At 37.9% G+C, this 9,923-nt stretch overlaps 1 protein-coding gene across 1 annotated transcript in view; it reads right to left on the bottom strand.

Annotated features, from left to right (window-relative positions):
- Positions 1-477: 477 nt before the first annotated feature.
- The window catches only part of LOC101854731 (serine/threonine-protein kinase STE20), a gene marked incomplete at its 5' end in the record, with an annotated part of 45,385 nt that continues 35,939 nt past the window's right edge, over positions 478-9,923 (bottom strand). Inside the window, 3 exon segments of the mRNA XM_005101989.3 lie at positions 478-2,305; positions 7,227-7,586; positions 8,728-9,201. Of these exon segments, the coding sequence (XP_005102046.1) occupies positions 2,096-2,305; positions 7,227-7,586; positions 8,728-9,201 (1,044 nt within the window). The 3' untranslated portion in view covers positions 478-2,095.

Here is a 9,923-nt window from a genome sequence, read left to right as displayed (position 1 = left end):
ATATATATATACATGTGTGTGTGTGTGTGTGTGTGTGTGTGTGTGTGTGTGTTTGTGTGTGTGAGTGTGTGTGTGTGTGTGTGTGTGTGTGTGTGTGTGTGTGTGTAGTGTGTGTGTGTGTGTGTGTGTGTGTGTGTGTGTGTGTGTGTGTGTGTGTGTGTAGTGTGTGTGTGTGTGTGTGTGTGTGTGTGTGTGTGTGAGTGTGTGTGTGTGTGTGAGTGTGTGTGTGTGTGTGTGTGTGTGTAGTGTGTGTGCGTGTGTATAGTCTGTATCCTTCTATACACTTAAGACTTCTTTCCCAACTGTCTAGAAAAAGTCTCTACTCATTCGAGTCGTAGTCAGATACACCCAATGTACATAACAAACCTGGTACGTAGAGACAGAAGGCAGTCTCTGTATGTAGCAAAGTACTGTAGTAGTTCCTTTTCTCTAGTATGATAAAACTATCTGTACATCATTCTTTAAACATGCTTGTTGTTTTTTTCAGTTTGAAGACAAACGTTCTGAAAAACGGTAATCGTCATTTAATTATGGCTGAGTATATATCAATAGTGTTTTGAAATCGATGTGTGTGAAAAATTTGATTTTCGTCCTTAATTTTAAGCGTGTACACTACTTTCACAAAAATCTCCAACACTGTTTGTACAAAAAAAAAGGGTCGTTACAGGCAAGCCATTACTTTTGCAGATTTTTTGGCATGCTCTTGTGAAGACTGAGGGTCAAAATAGATAGTGGTTGAGCTACATTTTGTAGCGCACATGTAAAGATATAGCTACATTTTATTTCGTTATATCACAGAAACATTGGCATAAATGAACTATTATTGATCACTTACATAAATAATATTATTTTTGATGAAGAGTCACACCGTTAAAGGTTCAACGCCTATCTCTAATTCATTAAAACGGCGTTTTAAATCAAACTATAGGCTATACTGTTTGAAAACTACTGAATTTTGTCATAATATGAACATGAAAAATATAACCTTTTCATTGAGCAAAACCTTGACGTAATGACGTGATACACAAAAACGAATACATTTCAAGAATACTTTTCCAATCCAGGGGCCATTTGAGTTCTAGCCCTTTGGCCTGTATCATTTCTAGAATAAGCGACCCCAAATTAGCTTAGAACAAATCCTAAACTTAAAACTAATGCTGCAAAATGTATGTTGACCAATGTTATCAAAATAACTTTACATAAGCATAACCATCACTCAAAACGTAAAATATGATATATCAAATAGAAGGAAATTGAACGAGGAATACATTCCAATGAAACAAGGATTAATTTTGGACATAAGTATGCATTACAAGGGTTAGAAATGGCGATGGCGATGAGAAAAATACATTTTGATGTAAAAATTACATTCACCAAACAAGAGAAAGCAAATCAGCATAGCTATCTTATCACATACAGGCCAAGAGAATAATCCATAAATTTCTGAATGCGCAGCTTTTTATTTGAAAGCAATTTTCCATTTTTTGTTTGAGTTATGATATTTATACCGAGTCCGGTTACATCGTTTTGTTGATTCAAGACCACAAGAACTAATTTAAATAATTAATTCACTCGTTTTTTTGCCAAAGCGGCGCTTTGGCAAAATGAAACTAGGCCTAGATGTTTTCGTTTCCTAAATCCTTTCCAAGTTTTCAATAACAATAACAAGTAATTATGAATGACGGATCATGTTAAAACGAAAAATACTGAGGCTCCCTATCACAGCCGATATATAGGCGATACGGCCGCAAGGGGTGTGGACTCGCGCCAATATATCGGCGATGCGTCCGGAAAGAGTTAACATCCTCAAACTTGGATTGTTAGCTTTAGTTAACTTTTAATTAAGTTGCTCTAATTTTACCTTTAATCCGGCATCTTATCTTTTAACCTCAACTGTCTGATATTTGAAATAATAGTCATAAAAACATTGTTCAACATACTACAATGTTTATTTCCACAATCAATTACTGCTTTGTGATAAAGATGCATGACTCAACTTCTCTTGCCGTTGCAAAACAAGTGGACTAAAAAGTATATCATGGGATAGAAAATTAATGAAAAAGAGAGAAAACTGTCAGCCCAAGTACTAAGACAATTACTCTTCCAAAGCATACACAGAATTAATATTGTCAACTTCCTTTGTCAGCGTTTCTGAAGTTGGTCTGCTGTTGGGATCAAAGCTCCACAGGTCCTTTATAACATATTCCAGCTGAATATCAAGTCGCAAGGAAAATTCTGGTGTCTCACCGTTATGTCCCTTGCCCCGAATTAGCTGAGGTATGTTCAGGTCCTCGAAGGGAATTACCTGAAAGTGAAAGCAAAAGAAAAATTATGATAACTGAAGAAAACTCTGCTTGAAGAAAGACTTCTTATCCAACTCAAAAGTCTCTGTCACATATTATCTCATGGGAGTACCCTCAGTTGAGTGGAAGAGCCTTTTCTTCCTTTGCGCCCAAAATTTGGAAATTCTCCCCCCCCCCCCCCCAAAGAAACGCATATCATAACATCAGAGAGAGAGAGATAGAGAGTTTTTTAAATAAAATCTAAAAACATATTTCTTGTTCAACACCATCCTCTGTCAGTAAATTTTGTACTCGAGAATGTGTACAGTTCTGGGAGTTGTGTGTGTGTGTGTGTGTGTGTGTGTGTGTGTGTGTGTGTGTGTGTGTGTGTGTGTGTGTGTCTGTGTGGTATGCGTGTTTTTGTTGTTGTCGTTGCTATTAAATGGTCTCACTAGGTACAATTTCTGCCTTTTGATTCGAAATTTAATTTGAATGATAATTTGTGATGCAGCGTAGTGGAATCAGGCTCTCGTCAATTTTTGGGCATGTAGAGTTATTGGTATCACCTTAAATCTTGTTCATTTGTCTTTATTTGGATGAAAAAAGATCCATTTACCTTGAATACGAGTCGAGATATTTGCAAAAGAAGGAGGTGGGGGTCACCTGTTTTCAGAGGTAAAATTAATGAGAAAATGGCCGCCAAAGATTAGTTATTTCCTTAGCTTAAGAGTACGTGGTAACTGAAAATTTACATTCTTTGTGCCTTTAATCAACGTTTTTCATAAAAATCCACACAGAAATGAGTTCTTTAATGGGCATGAAAGGCGTTGAGCAAAAAAAAACCCCAAAAAATTGATAAAAATTCACAAACCTGCAGAAAATGGCAAGTTTCTTTACTTTGATTATTTTGACGAGAGCCTGATTCCACCACGCTGCCTCACATTTAGTATTGTACAGCGCTTAAAATCTTCTTACATCCCCATGATAAACGTTATCATTATTTTTATTAGGGTGACCTATTTAGGCCACATATGGCCTATATAAGCTAAACTCCCCTCCCTAACCTTATTTGAGTCACATATGGCCTATATAAGCTAAACTCCCAAACCTAACCTTATTGGAGCCACATATTGCCTAAAAAGCTACCCCCCGCTATCTACCCTTATTAAGGCCACATATGGCCTAAGCTAACTCCCCACGCTAGACCTTATGTAGGCCACATATACGAAAAAACCCTCTTCACATCCATCTTTCACAGTTCCAGGACATGTCATGAATCTAGAATCGATTTGAGGTCATTTTTTGTACCTCTAAGAATCTGCAGTTAAAAACTTGCGCCGTTGGTGCATGTCTGAATTACTGAATTTATTAATAAATGTGTATTTTCTTTGAAAGTGGATAGGTGGACCTCGGGGTGTAGCCTGATATCGTCATGTGTTAGGGTAAGGCAAGGTAAAAAAAGAAAGAAATAAAAACACGGTGGGCAGACTCGGTTCGACATTATTCCATTTATATTTCTACCCAAATCTTCATTTATTTTTTTTACTTTAAAAAAATGTGATTTGTTTCTTTTTTTTGGCATAAATACATGTATTTGACTGAATCTAGAGTAACACTGCCACCTGCTAACTTTGAATGTTTTGTATTTTGAGGATTTGAGATGACAGTTTCGAATGGCATGAATATGTCAATAGGTTAGTCCTAACATGCCTACATTAGATCATATTATACATACAGCAGTTAGTTTGTGTGTTTTTTAGGTAGATTTCTAGAACTAACCATGGATTCGCAAATCGAGACTCTAGTGATCTTTTATTTAGTGAGGGGGATTAGTTCAAAATGTGTAATATGGGAAAATAGAGGATTGATTCTGAATGAAAAGTGGAGGTAGGAGTTATGTGTGTGAGTGTGCGTGGTGTGTGTGAGTGTGTGTGTGTGTGTGTGTGTGTGTGTGTGTGTGTGTGTGTGTGTGTGTGCGTGTGCGTGTGTGTGTGTGTGTTTGTGCGTGGTGAGAGAGAGAGTACATGGAATTGTGTGTATATGTGTGTGAGTGTAAGTGTGTGAATGTTATATGTGTGTGTGCGAGTGTCTATCCGAGTTGTACGGTCCTAATGCACCTTTGCCCCGCCGCACTGACACCGAAGTGATTGTTACACACTGCACATGATGTTCAACATGCACCGGCGGGCAACTAGATAATCTTTCTCCCAAGACGAGAGAGAGAGAGAGAGAGAGAGAGAGAGAGAGAGGGAGGGAGGGAGGGAGGGAGGGAGGGAGGGAGGGAGGGAGGGAGGGAGGGAGAGAGAGAGAGAGAGAGAGAGAGAGAGAGAGAGAGGTGTTCTTGCAGCCTCATTCACCTATATACTTTTTGTTTTCAGTTGACTTTACATTCTTGTTTGCTGTAGAAACTTTCTTGGCATGCCTTGATACAGATACACTATTAGTTTCTCTCTCGATAACAAAATCACATTATGATCTCCACTTGCAATTGCAATTTTTGGGACAAATTATACTCTACCTCATTCTTTTATTCTTTCACCCATTTTTCTTCTCTACTCATGACAACTGTATAGTTTTCAGAATTATTAGCAATTAGCAATTATCATTGATTCGCCCAATTTAAAAAAAATTATTTAGTCAGAAACTCGCTGTCTAAAAAGTCCCCTGCTAATGCTATTCTTATCAAAGAAAATTGCACAATCTGATAATGGAAAAAAAGTAAAAATATCCAGAAAATAATAACATAAAATTATTAAGTACTGAAAGACTGAGCAGAAGTGTATAAACTATGTTCTCTACTAGTAAGTTTGCGCAAAACAGATTTTAGAAAAAAAAGTTGGATCTAATAAAAGTAAACGTGATTGTTATGATGAGATCTGGAAAATATAGAAGAGATGCTGAATCTAAAATTAACCAGAACTGTGCAATTCAAGTTTATTTCAACTCCAAAGCCCAAAGGCATAGCCTAATAAGTTAGGTCTAGCAGATGTAGACTCTCTGGCTGTTTCTTCTAGCCTATAACTACTGATTCTAGACAGGGAATCTAGATTTAGCAGCTATAATCTGCACTATTCAAAAGCCAAATATGGTAAAATAAAAACAAAACTGTGAATTCTTTTGTCAGTCAGTACATCATAAATTCCATAGCTGCACCTATCAATAGTACATAACAAATTCCATAGCTGCACCTATCAATAGTATTATTATCTAGAGAAACAAGTTAAGTGCGAATAAATGCGATGCCGAAGCATCACGTAATCGCAGTGTTCAGTGGAGACAATGATAGTACATAACAAGATGGGCCACTTCTCTCTTTGAGCCAATTAAAAAAGTGTCCTCCAAATTTGGTGGCGCCCTCTTTGCGAACAGAGTTACCCTACTTGAGTTTTAAAAAATCAAAGTGAAACTAGCAAGTTTTGGGATAAATTTCGGAAGAACGCTTTTTTAAATGGTTACGCTGACAAAAAACCTCTTCCGGAGGAAAGGGTGATGGTTTTCTTTGTTTAATTTGACTTTAGAATGAAAGGCGAGAGGTCATTAAAATTTTAAAAAACTAAAACTCCGCACTGAACGTACCCGAACTGCTGATGAACAGCAGTCGATCTGCGCACGCAAGGAGGTGCTATTCCTATTCTTCTTCTGGAAAAACGAAAGAGAGCTTCAAAACAGACTGCAGCGCCATCTGAAGCAAAGAGCATACTTCCTGCGGACACTTTTTTGGCTGAGTGGCCCATCTTGTTATGTATTATCATTGGTGGAGAGCGGGGGCGATTCGGTGACCGGCCGATTCCGTGGTTCGGCTTTTGTATATATTTTTACGGAAAGCCCCATTAGCGTTGTGAAAACTTCAACCTTAACAACTCAGGTATCAAAAGATGCTGGAATGAATAATATTTCTTGAAGTTTCAAAAATATACAGCCAGTAGTTTTTATCTTATTGTTTTGTAAAAATGGCCTTGTTTTCAGAAGCAAATTCCATTTCAACAGAATCGATTTTCACTCGAAGACCGCCATTTTGAAGATCTTTCTTTTCCTTTTAAAAAGATGTAGGCCTATCGGATGTGACAGTGCGATTCACAAAATGAAACTACGACCGATCACAGGGGGCACATTGTGTACACTCTTCTTAAACAACAAATGTGACCCTGAAGTTCGTTAAGAGAATTTGACCTTTCCACTTGACCAAAGTGTGCCAAAATAGTAGCGCCTATCTTTTGCCCCTCCAAGAAGGAAAAAAACTGGCCCTCATTCAAACCATATGGATTGAGGAAAATCTCCCGTATTGAGAATTGTTCTGACTATTTTCATTATATTATGATTGATCAGTTATGCGCTGGAGACAAAACCGTACGAAATGAGAAAAGTGCAACACTGAGAAAGCGGAACGAACGCAGTTGTGGGAAAATGGTAGTTTAAGCTAAATGCGGCCTAAATAAGGTTGGGATGGGGGGGGGGGGGGGGCTTTATGGTATATATGCCATATGTGGCCTAAATAAGCCCCCCCTTATTATCGTTATTCTTATTATTATAATTATTATTTCTAGTATTATTACGACAATTATTATTACTATGACAACATACATAAGTATTTGTGTAACTCTGCAAAGTCCTTGTATCAAATATCTTTTATGCATCATATCAAAAAAGGAAATACTGTAATAGACAGATATAGACACAAAGTCTGCATCTGTGATGTAGCAGGCACTTCAATATCACATGCAATAGACCTGAATTTGATTCCCATGTGGGGAGAATTGTTATCCATTAGCCACGTCTATCTGCTGGGATGTTGTATTCCTCTTAGCCCAGGTTGGCCCAGACAGGAAGTGCTGAGGCAGCTCACCTGCTATATTATCTAAATTGTGTCAATGGAGGCATACAACACCTACACTTAAAAGAAAAAAATAGAAGAAAAAAAATACCACAAATTCTATCTATACCTACCTCTGTGGACAACTCAAAGAGCAGCAATCCCATTGAGTACATGTCCGCCTTCTTCAACTGCTCCAAAGAAAGTTTCTCTTCTCTCAGCACCTCTGGAGCAGCATAGCGTGGACTTCCCGCACCTGTCACCACGTTCGTAGAGGTTGTTTCTGTGTCTGACTTCATCATGCTGAGGCCGAAGTCACAAATTTTGGCCACCACTGGCTCCGAGCTGACTGTCACTTCCTGGCCAGGAACGTTGTTCAGCAGTATGTTCTGAGTCTTCAGGTCGCAGTGGGCAATGTCGTTGTTGTGCAGGTACATGAGCCCCAAGGTCATGTGGTCCATCAGAGCTAGCTTGGTACTTTCTGGGAAATCCACCTAGCCATCATCCAAAAACAAAATTGAAAATTTGCATGAACACAACATATGAAACTCCAAAACTCTCAAACGCAGCATAAATTGTCATAAATAGTAGTAAAATCAATGTTTACACCTCTCCCTCTCCCCTACAATGTGTCATTCATTTGTACTCAATCGCATATTTCTCTTACGCAACAGATCACCAGCACAGCAGATTAAAAAGGAACTGTTCTTAAGTTTTGTTTTATAAATTAACTAGGTTTCCTTTACACAAACTCTTCATACAAACTTTATGACCGGGAAAACCTTGGATTTGTATAAATTATGGGGGCAGAGGAAATTGCTTCTGGTCTGACATGTCCTCTGCCAAGAGCAAGGATGTGCTTAGCTGTCAAAACCAGTTTTTTGCTGAAGAAAATAAGGCACATGAATCAGTTTAGTACGAAAATGGTCCAAGCCATTCTAATGTCTATAACAATTCATTTCATCCATTGCTGGCTGCTTCTCTGAGTAAAATGTTTCTTGATTTTAGTGATGTGAAATTTTCTAGCCAGGTTACCTTGCAACCAAATCTATGAAACAATATGTGAGGCATCGTGGGGAAATCAGGTGCTTGTCAAAACAATGAAATCAAAGAAACCATCATTTTTCCACCGGCTTGGCAATTTTTATAGAATTTCATGTTTTTTGGCTCAATATCTTTTATATACATTTAAAAACAACCCAGTGCGGATTTTACAGAAAAAAAATTGATTAAAGAGGTGCAAAAAATGTATAGTTTCATTTTCCAAGGACACTCTTGACTATGGAATTCACCAAACTTTGGTAGCCATTTTCTCACCAATTTTACCTCTGAAACCAGGCGACCCCCACCTACTTCAATCTCAAATAATATCTCGACTTCTATTCAAGATAGATTAGTGTATTTTTCATCGTAAACAAGACAAACGAACAATCTTTAAGATGATACCAATAATCCACATGCTCAAAAATTGATGAGCGCCTGATTCCACCACATTATGAGATATATCTGTATAGACAGCTTGTGGGTAAAAAGAGCTCTGCTGCTTTTTTTATTAAATTTTCTTGTGAAGCAGCATTTCAGGAGAGTTGTAGTTCAAATCATATAGAATGGAGGTATTTTCAACAAAACTGTTACCTGTTTAATGTGTAGAGCATCAAACAAACTCATGTCCATATATTCCATAACAATGGCCAAATTGGGTTTTTCAATGCAAGCTCCAATGAATTGCAGGATGTTAGGGTTGCTCAGGACGCAAAACAGCGACACTTCATTTTCAAACTGCTGCATTCTTCTCTTTGTCAGCTGTTGTACTTTCAGTTTCTTCACAGCAACCACTTCTCTGTCCAAGGTGCTCATATACACAACGCCAAACCCTCCTTGACCAATTTCTTTACCAATAGTCAGGTCTTCAAACCGAATTATATTCCCTTGAAACTTTTCCAGCAAAGAAGTTGAAATACGAGACCTCACTGACCAATTTGAATCAGAGACCAAACCCTCTACACACTCAATGGCTTGTTGCTCTCTATTCACAAGACTCTTTACTTGGCTTGCAATTTCCTGCTCCTCGTCGCAGAATTGTTCTAAAGGTCCAGGAAGATTTCTGTCCTGAAAAGAACAAATTTGTAACTCAGTGAGCGACTTGGGAGAGCAGAGGTATACAGCTCAATAGGTGTTGTTGTAGAAGAGATACTAGTTTAATTATATTATACTTGGAACAGGATAATAGTAACCACTTTGCACTGCTGGGAAAATCCAGTACCGTAGTGTATGACGCACTCGACATAACTGTCCCCGCAGTTTTATGTAAAAAAAATTCTGAAATTATGCAAACTGAGCCCAAAATTGTAAAATAATGCGATTCTGTTAATTTTAACAAAGAATGATAAAGGAAAATAATCAGATATTATGCAAAAAATGATCAAATTTTGATAAATTATGCGGGGTGCTTAAAACCACGGGGACAGATATTATTGTAATAGTAACAAAGATAGTACAGCCTACGGTAAGATGCTGCAGCTCCCTCTTTCCTTCAATAAAAAAAAACGTAGCACTCGTAAAATAGGCCACGCCCCCAGCGAGCGTGTGACTGAGCCCCGATGGCTTGGCCCTGGGCTTGTTGGATAGAGTAGAATATGAGAGCGTCCTAGTTAATTCTAATCTAGGGCCCATTCTAATCTAGATCTAAATAATTATATAGATCTATCTACCAAACTAAAGTATTGATCAACGTATTTCAATAATTAGGAAAACATTAGATTAAAAAATAGCCTCACTTCGGTAACGAGTGATAAGATCAGAGGATAAATCTAGAGTACCGGGTGCATAGG

Source organism: Aplysia californica, unplaced genomic scaffold (genome assembly GCF_000002075.1).
Source record: "Aplysia californica isolate F4 #8 unplaced genomic scaffold, AplCal3.0 scaffold00307, whole genome shotgun sequence".
Lineage (NCBI taxonomy): Eukaryota > Metazoa > Mollusca > Gastropoda > Aplysiida > Aplysiidae > Aplysia > Aplysia californica.
This window is presented reverse-complemented; position numbering and strand designations above follow the sequence as displayed.